This window comes from Podarcis raffonei, chromosome Z (genome assembly GCF_027172205.1).
Source record: "Podarcis raffonei isolate rPodRaf1 chromosome Z, rPodRaf1.pri, whole genome shotgun sequence".
NCBI classification, from domain to species: Eukaryota; Metazoa; Chordata; class Lepidosauria; order Squamata; family Lacertidae; genus Podarcis; species Podarcis raffonei.
This window is the reverse complement of record NC_070621.1, coordinates 78,927-96,123: the sequence shown is the minus strand read 5'-3', so window position 1 is coordinate 96,123 and position 17,197 is coordinate 78,927. Positions and strand designations below refer to the sequence as shown.

Below are 17,197 nucleotides of genomic sequence, written 5' to 3'. Positions count from 1 at the left end.
AAAATTAAAAAGAAAATTATATAATTTATTATTATATAATAAATTATTATAATATATATATATATATATATATATATATATATAATAATTATATATTATTATATAATATAATATACAAACTTTTATATATATATATATAAGTTTGTGATACATTCTATAAGTTTTCTGTAATCCACGCAAGGACACACTTAGTGGGACGCACAAGTCTAGAAAAATACCAAATAATCCAATTGGCAATGCCAACTGATGAAGAGTCCTGTGTGCCTCTAAAGCTTGCGCACAATACAATAAAATAAATGAAAAAATAGTAAATTGAGAATTCCAACTGATGAAGAGTCCTGTCTGCCTCTAAAGCTTGCGCACAATACCATAAAATAAAAATACTAAATAATCCAATTGGCAATTCCAACTGATGAAGAGTCCTGTGTGCCTATAAAGCTTGCGCACAATACCATAAAATAAAAATACCAATTAATCCAATTGGCAATTCCGACTGATGAAGAGTCCTGTGTGCCTCTAAAGCTTGCGCACCGTCGCATGAAATAAAAATACCAAATAATCCAGTTGGCAATTCCAACCGATGAAGAGTCCTGTCTGCCTCTAAAGCTTGCGCACCGTAGCATAAAATAAAAATACCAAATAATCCAGTTGGTAATTCCAACTGATGAAGAGTCCTGTCTGCCTCTAAAGCTTGCGCACCGTAGCATAAAATAAAAATACCAATTAATCCAATTGGTAATTCCAACTGATGAAGAGTCCTGTCTGCCTCTAAAGCTTGCGCACCGTAGCATAAAATAAAAATACCAATTAATCCAATTGGTAATTCCAACTGATGAAGAGTCCTGTCTGCCTCTAAAGCTTGCGCACAATACCATAAAATAAAAATACTAAATAATCCAGTTGGTAATTCCAAGTGATGAAGAGTCCTGTGTGCCTCTAAAGCTTGCGCACAATACAATAAAATAAATGACAAAATAGTCAAATTGAGAATTCCAACTGATGAAGAATTCTGTGGAAGCCGCAAGTCTGCGCATGTTCCCTATTCAGGGAAGCTTTGAATGTTTGGGGGATTACTGTATTTTTATGTTTAGTTGGAAGCCAAACAGTGACTGGGGAAGAGATGGGCGGGGTAGAAATAATAATAATAACAATAACAATAACAATAACAATAACAATAACAATAATAATAATAATAATAATAATAATCATCTGGGCACGAGTCTGAGCTGGGGAAGCTCAGCCAGTTGTCCGGTTATCAATAAATTGTTGTTTTTTGTCGTTGTATAAATACATTTATTGTTGTTGTTTAAATAAATTTGTTGTTATTTTGTTGTATCAATTTCTTATTGTTTTGTTATAGTATAAATTATTTGTTGTTGTTGTCATATAAGGATCATTATTATTAAGATATAAATGATAGATATTATATAAATATCGTTATTACTAGTAGGGTATAAATATTATTATTATTATTATTATTATTATTATTATTATTATTATTATACCTTCCTCGCTGCTCTCCTTTCGCCGTGGCTCCTTCTTCGGCCTGGAGGACCTCGAACCCGGGCCCCGCTCTTGGACAGGAAGTGCTGGCATCATCCCCGCAAAGGATTCTGGGAGATGTAGTTTGAGGCTTCTAAGGCGCCCTCAAGCCCCCCCCAAAGAATTATGGGAGATGTAGTTTGAGGCTTCTAAGATGCCCTCTGGTCCCCTTTCAACACAGCATCCCTGCAAAGGATTCTGGGAGGTGTAGTTTGAGGCTTCTAAGATGCCCTCTGGTCCCCTTTCAACACAGCATCCCTGCAAAGGATTCTGGGAGGTGTAGTTTGAGGCTTCTAAGATGCCCTCTGGTCCCCTTTCAACACAGCATCCCTGCAAAGGATTCTGGGAGGTGTAGTTTGAGGCTTCTAAGATGCCCTCTGGTCCCCTTTCAACACAGCATCCCTGCAAAGGATTCTGGGAGGTATAGTTTGAGGCTTCTAAGATGCCCTCTGGTCCCCTTTCAACACAGCATCCCTGCAAAGGATTCTGGGAGGTGTAGTTTGAGGCTTCTAAGATGCCCTCTGGTCCCCTTTCAACACAGCATTCCTGCAAAGGATTCTGGGAGGTGTAGTTTGAGGCTTCTAAGATGCCCTCTGGTCCCCTTTCAACACAGCATCCCTGCAAAGGATTCTGGGAGGTGTAGTTTGAGGCTTCTAAGATGCCCTCTGGTCCCCTTTCAACACAGCATCCCTGCAAAGGATTCTGGGAGGTGTAGTTTGAGGCTTCTAAGATGCCCTCTAGTCCTGCAAAGGATTCTGGGAGATGTAGTTTGAGGCTTCTAAGACCCCCTCTCGTCCCACAAAGGATTCTGGGAGATGTAGTTTGAGGCTTCTAAGGTGCCCTCAAGCCCCCCCAAAGGATTCTGGGAGGTGTAGTTTGAGGCTTCTAAGATGCCCTCTGGTCCCCTTTCAACACAGCATCCCTGCAAAGGATTCTGGGAGATGTAGCTTGAGGCTTCTAAGACCCCCTCTCCTCCCGCAAAGGATTCTGGGAGATGTAGCTTGAGGCTTCTAAGACCCCCTCTCGTCCCGCAAAGGATTCTGGGAGATGTAGCTTGAGGCTTCTAAGACGCCCTCTCGTCCCGCAAAGGATTCTGGGAGATGTAGCTTGAGGCTTCTAAGACCCCCTCTCCTCCCGCAAAGGATTCTGGGAGATGTAGCTTGAGGCTTCTAAGACCCCCTCTCGTCCCGCAAAGGATTCTGGGAGATGTAGTTTGAGGCGTCTAAGGCGCTTTGCCCCCAAAGAATTCTGGGAGATGTAGTTTGAAGTGTCTAAGTCGCCCTCTAGCCCCCTTTCAACATGGCATCCCTGCAAAGGATTCTGGGAGATGTAGCTTAAGGCTTCTAAGACCCCCTCTCGTCCCGCAAAGGATTCTGGGAGATGTAGTTTGAGGCTTCTAGTCCCCCAAAGGATTATGGGAGATGTAGTTTGAAGCTTCCAAGGCGCCCTCTAGTCCCCTTTCAACACAGCATCCCCGCAAATGATTCTGGGAAATGTAGTTTGAATTTTCTAAGGCGCCCTCTGGTCCCCCAAAGAATTCTGGGAGATGTAGTTTGAAGCTTCTAAGGCGACATCTAGTTCCCTTTCCACACAGCATCCCTGCAAAGGATTCTGGGAGATGTAGTTTGAGGCTTCTAAGGCGCCCTCTAGTCCCCCAAAGAATTCTGGGAGATGTAGTTTGAGACTTCTAGTCCCCCAAAGGATTCTGGGAGATGTAGTTTGAAGCTTCTAAGGCGACATCTAGCCCACCAAAGGATTCTGGGAGATGTAGTTTGAAGCTTCTAAGGCGCCCTCTAGTCCCCCAAAGAATTCTGGGAGATGTAGTTTGAAGCTTCTGAGGCGTCCTCTAGTTCCCTTTCAACACAGCATCCCTGCAAAGGATTCTGGGAGATGTAGTTTGAAGCTTCTAAGGCGCCCTCTGGTCCCCCAAAGAATTCTGGGAGATGTAGTTTGAGGCTTCTAGTCCCCCCAAAGGATTCTGGGAGATGTAGTTTGAGGCTTCTAGTCCCCCCAAAGGATTCTGGGAGATGTAGTTTGAAGCTTCCAAAGCGCCCTCTAGTCCCCCCCAAAGAATTCTGGGAAATGTAGTTTGAATTTTCTAAGGCGCCCTCTAGTCCCCCAAAGAATTCTGGGAGATGTAGTTTGAAGCTTCCAAAGCGCCCTCTAGCCCCCCCAAAAGAATTCTGGGAAATGTAGTTTGAAGTTTCTAAGGCGCCCTCTAGTCCCCCAAAGAATTCTGGGAGATGTAGTTTGAGGCTTCTAGTCCCCCAAATGATTCTGGGAAATGTAGTTTGAATTTTCTAAGGCGCCCTCTAGCCCACCAAAGGATTCTGGGAGATGTAGTTTGAAGCTTCTAAGGCGCCCTCTAGCCCACCAAAGGATTCTGGGAGATGTAGTTTGAATTTTCTAAGCTGCCCCCTTTGAACCCGCCATCCCCATAAATGGTTCTGGGCGTCGTAGCACGCAAGACAAAACCCGGGTTCGAGGCACACCAACCATTTTAATTCGCTTTATTCAATCTGCGGAAAGAGGAGACGGGCCGCCAGCTGGCAGGCGGCTTCTCCCGCCCGTCCGGAGTCGGGGCGGGAGGGCGGGGGGACCCCGGGCGCCCCATGGCGCCCGGCGCCCCCCGTCTTTCGAGGCTTTGTCCTCACTGCGCCTTGGGGCCCTTTTCGAGGGGTTTCCCGATGTCCCTCCCGCGGAGTTTGAGGCCTGGCAAGAGAGGAGGCTGGTCAGCCGCGCGTCCTCGAACCCGCCACCCGGCCCCCCTCCTCGAACCCGCAACCCCGCTCACCGATGGCTCTCTCGATCTTGCCCAGCACCTGGTTGTTGGGGATGGCCTTCCCCGACTCGTAGTCGGCGATCACCTGCGGCTTCTCGTTGATTTTCTGAAAGAGAGAGAGAGAGAGGCTTGGCTCCGGGTTCCGAGTGCGAGTCCCGGGGCCAAAAGCAAATTCCTATTTCAAAGCAAGAACAGCAGCAGCAGCTTCTCGTTTTCTTTCTTTTTTGGAATCTACTTTTTATTCAGTTTTTTATTCAGTTTTATTCAGTTTTTTATTCAGTTTTATTCAGTTTTTTATTCAGTTTTTTATTCAGTTTTATATACAGTTTTATTCAATTTTTTATACAGTTTTATTCAGTTTTTAGATACACCAACAAACCCAAATATCCAGTCTTTTCTCATCTATCTTACTTTATGCTCCATTGAGCCTCTGACTTCCCTCCTTCTCTTCCGCAGGTTTTCTTATTTATTCCAATCATTAATTTGTTTCATTAGTAAAAGACGAAAAGCACGACGTAAGATTTCTTTCAGTCCTGCTAACGTCTTCAAATTTCGACAATTATATAGACCATCAATTTACTTCATTCTTTTGGGTACATTTCTAACGGATTTTGCTACTCATCCTATACATTTTTGCTAGTTTGGTGGGAGTAATAATAATAATAGTAATAATAATAAATTTTTATTTATATCCTGCCCTCCCCAGCTGAAGCCGGGCTCAGAGTGGCTAACAACAATAAAACGATACACACTCTAAAAACATTTCATTATCAAATTATAAGATAAGATACCAGCGACGAACCATTTCCAGGACGTTCTCTTTGAAAGTAGAGCATGCAGTAAATTTTAAATTTAAATTTTAAATCCTCATTCCAAAGTTTGAGCAAAGTATTCTATATTATGCCCATTTTCTCATAGCCTCTTTTATCGATCCCTCTTTTGTATTCTATTCTAATAGGAAATTATACATTTTCGAGAGTAGATTGGTCTGGCTTTCTCTCGTGTCAATTGGGAATTTTGATTTCTTCACTTCAAATCCTAATTTTTTATCATAAATTAATTATATAATGCTTTTATTATTATTATTATTATAGTCCAATATAGATTTATATTTTCCTTTGTAGTCTCTATTCCCAAGTATTTGACTTTTAAATAATAATAATAAATTATTATTAAATAATAATAATTTTTGATCATTACCGTGGCCAGGTCCTTCTGGGTCAGCCCCTTGCCCTGTCGCCCCTGCTGGATGACTTTGCCCACCTCCAGGGGCACCCGGTCGTGGTGCAGCTCCTCCGTCTCCCGGTCCAGCTTGGCCGTGTTCTTCGTGATGGAGTGCTGCTTGTTCTGGCCCGCCGCCCCTGCGAGGGGGGACAAAGCGAGCGACATCACTTCCTGTCCGGACAGGAAGTCACAACATGCGACCCGTGTCCTTCTCCCCCGGTTTAAAAAAACAACACACGCTACCTATGTCTCTCTTCCCCGGTTAAAAAATAATTATTATTGATTTAGTTGATCCCACCCTGCGCGGCGACATCACTTCCTGTCTGGACAGGAAGTCACAACACGCGACCTACGTCTCTCTCCCCTGGTTAAAAAAACACACATGCTACCTCTTGGGGTCCCATCTCTGCATTTCAGGGGTCAGACTAGATGCCTCTTGGGGCCCCATTTCTGCATTTCAGGGGTCAGACTAGATGTTTCCTGAGGTCCCGTTTTTCCGAGTAGGAGTGGTACCCAAGGAGGAGGAGGAGAAAGGATGCAGGAGGAGACAGGAAGAAGGATGCTTCAAGGAGGAGGAGTGGTACCCAAGATGGAGGAGGAGGAAGGATGCAGGAGGAGACAGGAAGTAGAAGGATGCTTCAAGGAGGAGTGGTACCCAAGGAGGAGGAGGAGAAAGGATGCAGGAGGAGACAGGAAGTAGAAAGATGCTTCAAGAAGGAGGAGTGGTACCCAAGGAGGAGGAGGAAGAAGGATGCAGGAGGAGACAGGAAGTAGAAGGATGCTTCAAGGAGGAGGAGTGGTACCAAAGGAGGAGAAAGAGGAAGGATGCAGGAGGAGACAGGAAGTAGAAGGATGCTTCAAGGAGGAGTGGTACCCAAGGAGGAGGAGGAGGAAGGATGCAGGAGGAGACAGGAAGTAGAAAGATGCTTCAAGAAGGAGGAGTGGTACCCAAGGAGGAGGAGGAGGAAGGATGCAGGAGGAGACAGGAAGTAGAAGGATGCTTCAAGGAGGAGGAGTGGTACCCAAGGAGGAGGAGGAGGAAGGATGCAGGAGACAGGAAGAAGGATGCTTCAAGGAGGAGGAGTGGTACCCAAGGAGGAGGAGGAAGAAGGATGCAGGAGGAGACAGGAAGAAGGATGCTTCAAGGAGGAGGAGTGGTACCCAAGGAGGAGGAGGAAGAAGGATGCAGGAGGAGACAGGAAGTAGAAGGATGCTTCAAGGAGGAGGAGTGGTACCCAAGATGGAGGAGGAGGAAGGATGCAGGAGGAGACAGGAAGAAGGATGCTTCAAGGAGGAGGAGTGGTACCCAAGGAGGAGGAGGAAGAAGGATGCAGGAGGAGACAGGAAGAAGGATGCTTCAAGGAGGAGGAGTGGTACCCAAGGAGGAGGAGGAAGAAGGATGCAGAAGGAGACAGGAAGAAGGATGCTTCAAGGAGGAGGAGTGGTACCCAAGGAGGAGGAGGAGGAAGGATGCAGGAGGAGACAGGAAGTAGAAGGATGCTTCAAGGAGGAGGAGTGGTACCCAAGGAGGAGGAGGAGGAGGAAGGATGCAGGAGGAGACAGGAAGAAGGATGCTTCAAGGAGGAGGAGTGGTACCCAAGGAGGAGGAGGAGGAAGGATGCAGGAGGAGACAGGAAGTAGAAGGATGCTTCAAGGAGGAGGAGTGGTACCCAAGGAGGAGGAGGAGGAAGGATGCAGGAGGAGACAGAAAGAAGGATGCTTCAAGAAGGAGGAGTGGTACCCAAGATGGAGGAGGAGGAAGGATGCAGGAGGAGACAGAAAGTAGAAGGATGCTTCAAGGAGGAGGAGTGGTACCCAAGATGGAGGAGGAGGAAGGATGCAGGAGGAGACAGAAAGTAGAAGGATGCTTCAAGGAGGAGGAGTGGTACCCAAGGAGGAGGAGGAAGAAGGATGCAGGAGGAGACAGGAAGTAGAAGGATGCTTCAAGGAGGAGGAGTGGTACCCAAGATGGAGGAGGAGGAAGGATGCAGGAGGAGACAGGAAGTAGAAGGATGCTTCAAGGAGGAGGAGTGGTACCCAAGGAGGAGGAGGAAGAAGGATGCGGGAGGAGACAGGAAGTAGAAGGATGCTTCAAGGAGGAGGAGTGGTACCCAAGGAGGAGGAGGAGGAAGGATGCAGGAGGAGGCAGGAAGTAGAAGGATGCTGGAAGGAGGAAGAGGAAGGATGCAGGAGGAGGCAGGAAGTAGAAGGATGCTTCAAGGAGGAGGAGTGGTACCCAAGGAGGAGGAGGAGGAAGGATGCAGGAGGAGACAGGAAGTAGAAGGATGCTTCAAGGAGGAGGAGTGGTACCCAAGGAGGAGGAGGAAGAAGGATGCAGGAGGAGACAGGAAGTAGAAAGATGCTTCAAGAAGGAGGAGTGGTACCCAAGGAGGAGGAGGAGGAAGGATGCAGGAGGAGACAGGAAGTAGAAGGATGCTTCAAGGAGGAGGAGTGGTACCCAAGGAGGAGGAGGAGGAAGGATGCTTCAAGGAGGAGGAGTGGTACCCAAGGAGGAGGAGGAAGAAGGATGCAGGAGGAGACAGGAAGAAGGATGCTTCAAGGAGGAGGAGTGGTACCCAAGGAGGAGGAGGAAGAAGGATGCAGGAGGAGACAGGAAGAAGGATGCTTCAAGGAGGAGGAGTGGTACCCAAGGAGGAGGAGGAAGAAGGATGCAGAAGGAGACAGGAAGAAGGATGCTTCAAGGAGGAGGAGTGGTACCCAAGGAGGAGGAGGAGGAAGGATGCAGGAGGAGACAGGAAGTAGAAGGATGCTTCAAGGAGGAGGAGTGGTACCCAAGGAGGAGGAGGAGGAGGAAGGATGCAGGAGGAGACAGGAAGAAGGATGCTTCAAGGAGGAGGAGTGGTACCCAAGGAGGAGGAGGAGGAAGGATGCAGGAGGAGACAGGAAGTAGAAGGATGCTTCAAGGAGGAGGAGTGGTACCCAAGGAGGAGGAGGAGGAAGGATGCAGGAGGAGACAGAAAGAAGGATGCTTCAAGAAGGAGGAGTGGTACCCAAGATGGAGGAGGAGGAAGGATGCAGGAGGAGACAGAAAGTAGAAGGATGCTTCAAGGAGGAGGAGTGGTACCCAAGATGGAGGAGGAGGAAGGATGCAGGAGGAGACAGAAAGTAGAAGGATGCTTCAAGGAGGAGGAGTGGTACCCAAGGAGGAGGAGGAAGAAGGATGCAGGAGGAGACAGGAAGTAGAAGGATGCTTCAAGGAGGAGGAGTGGTACCCAAGATGGAGGAGGAGGAAGGATGCAGGAGGAGACAGGAAGTAGAAGGATGCTTCAAGGAGGAGGAGTGGTACCCAAGGAGGAGGAGGAAGAAGGATGCGGGAGGAGACAGGAAGTAGAAGGATGCTTCAAGGAGGAGGAGTGGTACCCAAGGAGGAGGAGGAGGAAGGATGCAGGAGGAGGCAGGAAGTAGAAGGATGCTGGAAGGAGGAAGAGGAAGGATGCAGGAGGAGGCAGGAAGTAGAAGGATGCTTCAAGGAGGAGGAGTGGTACCCAAGGAGGAGGAGGAGGAAGGATGCAGGAGGAGACAGGAAGTAGAAGGATGCTTCAAGGAGGAGGAGTGGTACCCAAGGAGGAGGAGGAAGAAGGATGCGGGAGGAGACAGGAAGTAGAAGGATGCTTCAAGGAGGAGGAGTGGTACCCAAGGAGGAGGAGGAAGAAGGATGCAGGAGGAGACAGGAAGTAGAAGGATGCTTCAAGGAGGAGGAGTGGTACCCAAGGAGGAGGAGGAGGAGGAAGGATGCAGGAGGAGACAGGAAGTAGAAGGATGCTTCAAGGAGGAGGAGTGGTACCCAAGGAGGAGGAGGAGGAGGAAGGATGCAGGAGGAGACAGGAAGAAGGATGCTTCAAGGAGGAGGAGTGGTACCCAAGGAGGAGGAGGAGGAAGGATGCAGGAGGAGACAGGAAGTAGAAGGATGCTTCAAGGAGGAGGAGTGGTACCCAAGGAGGAGGAGGAGGAAGGATGCAGGAGGAGACAGAAAGAAGGATGCTTCAAGAAGGAGGAGTGGTACCCAAGATGGAGGAGGAGGAAGGATGCAGGAGGAGACAGGAAGTAGAAGGATGCTTCAAGGAGGAGGAGTGGTACCCAAGGAGGAAGAGGAAGGATGCAGGAGGAGGCAGGACGTAGAAGGATGCTGGAAGGAGGAAGAGGAAGGATGCAGGAGGAGGCAGGATGTAGAAGGATGCTTCAAGGAGGAGGAGTGGTACCCAAGGAGGAGGAGGAAGGATGCAGGAGGAGGCAGGAAGTAGAAGGATGCTGGAAGGAGGAAGAGGAAGGATGCAGGAGGAGGCAGGAAGTAGAAGGATGCTTCAAGGAGGAGGAGTGGTACCCAAGGAGGAAGAGGAAGGATGCAGGAGGAGATAGGAAGTAGAAGGATGCTTCAAGGAGGAGGAGTGGTACCCAAGGAGGAGGAGGAAGGATGCAGGAGGAGGCAGGAAGTAGAAGGATGCTTCAAGGAGGAGGAGTGGTACCCAAGGAGGAGGAGGAGGAAGGATGCAGGAGGAGACAGGAAGTAGAAGGATGCTTCAAGGAGGAGGAGTGGTACCCAAGGAGGAGGAGGAAGAAGGATGCGGGAGGAGACAGGAAGTAGAAGGATGCTTCAAGGAGGAGGAGTGGTACCCAAGGAGGAGGAGGAGGAAGGATGCAGGAGGAGACAGGAAGTAGAAGGATGCTTCAAGGAGGAGGAGTGGTACCCAAGGAGGAGGAGGAGGAGGAAGGATGCAGGAGGAGACAGGAAGTAGAAGGATGCTTCAAGGAGGAGGAGTGGTACCCAAGGAGGAGGAGGAGGAAGGATGCAGGAGGAGACAGGAAGTAGAATGCTTCAAGGAGGAGGAGTGGTACCCAAGGAGGAGGAGGAGGAAGGATGCAGGAGGAGACAGGAAGAAGGATGCTTCAAGGAGGAGGAGTGGTACCCAAGGAGGAGGAGGAAGAAGGATGCAGGAGGAGACAGGAAGAAGGATGCTTCAAGGAGGAGGAGTGGTACCCAAGATGGAGGAGGAGGAAGGATGCAGGAGGAGACAGGAAGTAGAAGGATGCTTCAAGGAGGAGGAGTGGTACCCAAGGAGGAGGAGGAAGAAGGATGCAGGAGGAGACAGGAAGTAGAAGGATGCTTCAAGGAGGAGGAGTGGTACCCAAGGAGGAGGAGGAGGAAGGATGCAGGAGGAGACAGGAAGTAGAATGCTTCAAGGAGGAGGAGTGGTACCCAAGGAGGAGGAGGAGGAAGGATGCAGGAGGAGACAGGAAGTAGAAGGATGCTTCAAGGAGGAGGAGTGGTACCCAAGATGGAGGAGGAGGAAGGATGCAGGAGGAGACAGGAAGTAGAAGGATGCTTCAAGGAGGAGGAGTGGTACCCAAGGAGGAGGAGGAGGAAGGATGCAGGAGGAGACAGGAAGTAGAAGGATGCTTCAAGGAGGAGGAGTGGTACCCAAGGAGGAGGAGGAGGAAGGATGCAGGAGGAGACAGGAAGTAGAAGGATGCCTCAAGGAGGAGGAGTGGTACCCAAGGAGGAGGAGGAGGAAGGATGCAGGAGGAGACAGGAAGTAGAATGCTTCAAGGAGGAGGAGTGGTACCCAAGGAGGAGGAGGAGGAAGGATGCAGGAGGAGACAGGAAGTAGAAGGATGCTTCAAGGAGGAGGAGTGGTACCCAAGGAGGAGGAGGAAGAAGGATGCGGGAGGAGACAGGAAGTAGAAGGATGCTTCAAGGAGGAGGAGTGGTACCCAAGGAGGAGGAGGAAGAAGGATGCGGGAGGAGACAGGAAGTAGAAGGATGCTTCAAGGAGGAGGAGTGGTACCCAAGGAGGAGGAGGAGGAAGGATGCAGGAGGAGACAGGAAGTAGAAGGATGCTTCAAGGAGGAGGAGTGGTACCCAAGGAGGAGGAGGAAGAAGGATGCAGGAGGAGACAGGAAGTAGAAGGATGCTTCAAGGAGGAGGAGTGGTACCCAAGGAGGAGGAGGAGGAAGGATGCAGGAGGAGACAGGAAGTAGAAGGATGCTTCAAGGAGGAGGAGTGGTACCCAAGGAGGAGGAGGAGGAAGGATGCAGGAGGAGACAGGAAGTAGAAGGATGCTTCAAGGAGGAGGAGTGGTACCCAAGGAGGAGGAGGAGGAAGGATGCAGGAGGAGACAGGAAGTAGAAGGATGCTTCAAGGAGGAGGAGTGGTACCCAAGGAGGAGGAGGAAGAAGGATGCAGGAGGAGACAGGAAGTAGAAGGATGCTTCAAGGAGGAGGAGTGGTACCCAAGGAGGAGGAGGAGGAAGGATGCAGGAGGAGACAGGAAGTAGAAGGATGCTTCAAGGAGGAGGAGTGGTACCCAAGGAGGAGGAGGAGGAAGGATGCAGGAGGAGACAGGAAGTAGAAGGATGCTTCAAGGAGAAGAATGCAGGAGGAGACAGGAAGTAGAAGGATGCTTCAAGGAGGAGTGGTACCCAAGGAGGAGGAAGGAGGCAACTTGCAGATTTGAAAATAAGGGACCAGCAGCCAAAAGAAGGGATTTTCCAGGCACAGGAAAATCTCTTTTTACCTCTTCCCCGGTAAAAAAACCCGCTGTTTCTTTCTCCCACCCTGAGACCTGCGCGTCTATGGCAGCAAATAAATTCCATAAATAATAATAATAATGAATAAATTTCGCTGGAGGAAACCTCCAAGTGACTCAAGACAAGAAGCTCAAACAAAAGACCGTTAAAAATTGCAGGCAGGAGCGGGAAACTTACATTTCTTTGAGGTTTCCACGTCGTCGCCTCTCCTCTGAGCCGCAAGGACAGCCTGGGGCGGAAAAGAGGGACATTAGGGGAGCAATTAAAAAAATGATTATTGATTTTTCTACTTTTTAATTTGTATTTAATAAAGATTTTTTGGGTTTGCACAGTCTCTCTTTTTCCCCCGCGTTGGAAAGTCTTCTCCGCAGATCTGTCTCATTTGTTCTGAGACTAGTGCAAAGTAGAGTTAATTCTTATTCTTGGGGTTTTTTAGAGAGATGTACAGATTTTTATTTCTTCAGGTTTGTTATTAGGCCCTGTCTAATATAATCAGAATCACAATCCAACCAGGGTCCTGTCTAAGATAATCAGAATTAAACCAGGGTCCTGTCTAATATAATCAGAATTAAACCAGGGTCCTGTCTAATATAATCAGAATTAAACCAGGGTCCTGTCTAATATAATCAGAATTAAACCAGGGTCCTGTCTAAGATAATCAGAATTAAACCAGGGTCCTGTCTAATATAATCAGAATTAAACCAGGGTCCTGTCTAATATAATCAGAATCAAACCAGGGTCCTGTCTAATATAATCAGAATCAAACCAGGGTCCTGTCTAAGATAATCAGAATTAAACCAGGGTCCTGTCTAAGATAATCAGAATTAAACCAGGGTCCTGTCTAATATAATCAGAATTAAACCAGGGTCCTGTCTAATATAATCAGAATTAAACCAGGGTCCTGTCTAATATAAGCATCAGAATCCGAATCCAGCCATTGGTTACATGTTTTTTCTTTTTGCTCGTATATTTGTATTTTTTCTAATTTGTACTCAATAAAATTAATTAAAAATAAATCAATAAAAACAATCCAACCAGGGTCCTGTCTAATATAATCGTAATAACCATAAATCAAACCAAGGTCATAACTTCCTGGCCCAAAGAGCCCACAAACATTTACTGATTATTTCAAGACCGATGGGAAAAAACTTGAAATGTTACCTTAAACATAAAAGGACCAATATTGTTATTATTATTATTATGATTGTTATGGCAAATATCCTAGCCATCTTAATATGTATCCAAATTCTTAGAGGAAACAAATAATATGTATCAATTTTTTTAGAGGAAACAAATAATATGTAGCTATCTTAATATGTATCCAAATTCTTAGAGGAAACAAATAATACGTAGCAAATTTTTTAGAGGAAACAAATAATATGTAGCCATCTTAATATGTATCCAAATTCTTAGAGGAAACAAATAATATGTATCTAATTTTTTAGAGGAAACAAATAATATGTATCAAATTTTTTAGAGGAAACAAATAATACGTAGCAAATTTTTTAGAGGAAACAAATAATACATATCCAAATTTTTAGAGGAAACAAATCATTAAGGAATTTGGTGGCTATGCAGAAGCAGAGAGGAAAGCAAAGGAAGCCCGCATTGTTGTAAAATGAAAAGTAAATATATAAAAGTATATATGATTTATTCTCAATTCAATTTAAATGGAATGGAAATTATTTTTAATCCAATTTAAATTGAATGAAACAGAATTATTTTCCATTCAGTTTAAATGGAATGGAACTTCCTTATTTTGAACCCAATTTAAATTGAATGCAATTCATTTATTTTTCATGAAATTGAATGGAGCTTGTTCATTTGTCATTGAATTAACATGGAACTTCAAACTTAAATTGAACGGACGTATTTGTTTTGAATCCCATTTAAATATAATGGAACATGTATTCTCAATTCCATTTAAATATAATGGAACTTATTTATGCTCAGTTCAATTTAAAATGAATGGAACTTACTTATTTTTAACCCAATTTAAACTGAATGCATTTAATTTATTTTTTATTAAATTGAATGGAACTTACTTATTTTTAACCCAATTTAAATTGAATGCAATTAATTTATTTTTTATTAAATTGAATGGAACTTACTTATTTTTAACCCAATTTAAATTGAATGCATTTAATTTATTTTTGATTAAATTGAATGGAACTCACTTATTTTTAACCTAATTTAAATTGAAGGCATTTAATTTATTTTTTATTAAATGGAATGGAACTCACTTATTTTTAATCCAATTTAAATTGAATGCAATTAATTTATTTTTTATTAAATTGAATGAAACTCACTTATTTTTAATCCAATTTAAATTGAAAGGAATTCATTTATTCTTCATTAAATTGAATGGAACTCACTTATTTTTAACCCAATTTAAACTGAATGCAATCAATTTATTTTTCATTAAATTGAATGGAACTCACTTATTTTTAACCCAATTTAAATTGAATGCATTTAATTTATTTTTCATTAAATTGAATGGAACTCACTTATTTTTAACCCAATTTAAATTGAATGCAATCAATTTATTTTTCATTAAATTGAATGGAACTCACTTATTTTTAACCCAATTTAAATTGAATGCAATCAATTTATTTTTTATTAAATTGAATGGAACTTACTTATTTTTAACCCAATTTAAATTGAATGCAATTAATTTATTTTTCATTAAATTGAATGGAACTTACTTATTTTTAACCCAATTTAAATTGAATGCAATTAATTTATTTTTTAGTAAATTGAATGGAACTTACTTATTTTTAACCCAATTTAAATTGAATGCATTTATTTTTTATGAAATTGAATGGAACTCGCTTATTTTTAATCCAATTTAAACTGAAAGGAATTCATTTATTTTTCATCCCATTTAATGGAACTTATTTATGCTCAATTCAATTTAAATTGAATGGAACTCGCTTCTTTTTAATCCAGTTTAAACTGAAAGGAATTCATTTATTTTTCATTAAATTGAATGGAACTCGCTTCTTTTTAATCCAGTTTAAATTGAATGCAATTAATTAATTAATTCAAATTAATTTTTATTTATTTTGAAGGGAACTTAAAATTCAAACTGAAGAGAACCTATTCCTTTATTTAATAAAATGGAACTATTTCAACTGAGGGAAAAAGTCTTTCTGAGGAGAATTCCCGGCGCCATTTTGAGAGGGCGTGGCCTGGCGCGCCGCCATTTTGGCGGGCTCGGGGCTCGGCCAATGGGAGCCTCCGGGGGCGTGGCCTCGGGGGCGAGGGGCTTTTGAGGGGCGCGTCGCGGCCGGGCCCTTCCAGAGCGCCCCGTGAGAGGGCCGGCGGCGGTTGCGCGGGGAGAGGCCTCCGCTCACCTGCTTGGACTTGGCCTGGGCCGCGCTGGGCCCCTTCTTGCGCAGCACCGTCACCGTGTCCCAGTCGCTCTCCGCCATGGCGCCGCTCTGGCTGGCTCGGCCGCCCTCCCGCGCGCCCATTGGCCGCTCCTTAAGAAGGGCCCGCCTCGCAGAGGCCCGCCCGCCAATCGGCTTTGCCTGACCTAAACCGGCGTCGCGGGATTGGCCGGTTGGCGTGCGTCACGCCCCTCGCGCAGAAGGGAGGGTGGCGCTGTCCGAGCTGTAGAGCATGCGCACAAAGGCCGCTAGGGCTTCCCCGGCTGTAGAGCATGCGCAGAAACAACCGTAGGTGGTTTGCAACGCCCCTTGCTCTAGCTTGGGGAGCATGCGCAGAAGCGACTGTGAAGCTGCCCGGGCTGTAGAGCATGCGCAGAAACAACCGTAGGTGGTTTGGAACTCCTCTTGCTCCAGCTTGGGGAGCATGCGCAGAAGCGACTGTGGAGCTGCCCGGGCTGTAGAGCATGCGCAGAAACAACCGTATGTGGTTCGTAACGCCCCTTGCTCTAGGTTGGGGAGCATGCGCAGAAGGGAGGGTGGCGCTGTCCGAGCTGTAGAGCATGCGCACAAAGGACGATAGTGCTCCCCGGGCTGTAGAGCATGCGCAGAAACAACCGTAGCTGGTTTGCAACGCCCCTTGCTCTAGGTTGGGGAGCATGCGCAGAAGCGACTGTGAAGCTGCCCGGGCTGCAGAGCATGCGCAGAAACAACCGTAGCTGGTTTGCAACGCCCCTTGCTCTAGGTTGGGGAGCATGCGCAGAACCGACTGTGAAGCTGCCGGGCTGTAGAGCATGCGCAGAAACAACCGTAGCTGGTTTGCAACGCCCCTTGCTCTAGGTTGCGGAGCATGCGCAGAAGCGACTGAAGCTGCCCAGGCTGTAGAGCATGCGCAGAAACAACCGCAGCTGGTTTGCAACGCCCCTTGCTCTAGCTTGGGGAGCATGCGCAGAAGCGACTGGGAAGCTTCCCGGGCTGTAGAGCATGCGCAGAAACAACCGCAGCTGGTTTGCAACGCCCCTTGCTCTAGGTTGGGGAGCATGCGCAGAAGGGAGGGTGGCGCTGTCCGAGCTGTAGAGCATGCGCACAAAGGACGATAGGGCTTCCCGGGCTGTAGAGCATGCGCAGAAACAACCGTAGCTGGTTTGCAACGCCCCTTGCTCTAGCTTGGGGAGCATGCGCAGAAGCGACTGTGAAGCTGCCCGGGCTGTAGAGCATGCGCAGAAACAACCGTATGTGGTTCGTAACGCCCCTTGCTCTAGGTTGGGGAGCATGCGCAGAAGGGAGGGTGGTGCTGCCCGAGCTGTAGAGCATGCGCACAAAGGACGATAGGGCTTCCCGAGCTGTAGAGCATGCGCAGAAACAACCGTAGGTGGTTTGCAACGCCCCTTGCTCTAGGTTGGGGAGCATGCGCAAAAGCGACTGTGAAGCTGCCCGGGCTGCAGAGCATGCGCAGAAACAACCGTAGTTGGTTTGTAACGCCCCTTGCTCAAGGTTTGGGAGCATGCGCAGAAGCGACTGTGAAGCGCAGAAAGGATGGCCGACTGCCCTCAACCAACATGCCGTCGGCGGCGCCTCCTCCGCCCTTTCTTCTCCCTCTTTCCCGGCCCATATATATATATAATAATCTATAATAAGAAGGAGAAATGCAGAAATGGGACCTCAAGAGGTATCTAGTCTGACCCCTGAAATGCAGAAATCTAGTCCAGGCCCCG

At 46.6% G+C, this 17,197-nt stretch overlaps 1 protein-coding gene across 1 annotated transcript; it reads right to left on the bottom strand.

The window, feature by feature from the left end:
• Positions 1-4,036: 4,036 nt before the first annotated feature.
• EDF1 (endothelial differentiation related factor 1) lies at positions 4,037-15,569 on the bottom strand. Its single transcript, XM_053374251.1, has 5 exons — positions 15,450-15,569; positions 12,271-12,322; positions 5,525-5,685; positions 4,337-4,430; positions 4,037-4,254 (listed from the first exon to the last, which is right to left on the bottom strand). The coding sequence occupies exons 1-5, from the start codon at positions 15,567-15,569 to the stop codon at positions 4,193-4,195; spliced, it is 489 nt and encodes a 162-aa protein (XP_053230226.1). The 3' UTR covers positions 4,037-4,192.
• Between the last annotated feature and the right edge of the window lie 1,628 nt (positions 15,570-17,197).

What these genes read in the sequence shown, in the direction of transcription:
- EDF1 (XM_053374251.1), bottom strand. Translation starts at nt 15,569, where the DNA reads ATGGGCGCGCGGGAGGGCGGCCGAGCCAGCCAGAGCGGCGCCATGGCG. An exon ending in CCCAGGCCAAGTCCAAGCAG is followed by an intron (nt 12,323 to 15,449) that starts GTGAGCGGAGGC and finishes TTTCCGCCCCAG; the next exon opens with GCTGTCCTTGCGGCTCAGAG. An exon ending in CGTGGAAACCTCAAAGAAAT is followed by an intron (nt 5,686 to 12,270) that starts GTAAGTTTCCCG and finishes CCCCCCTCGCAG; the next exon opens with GGGCGGCGGGCCAGAACAAG.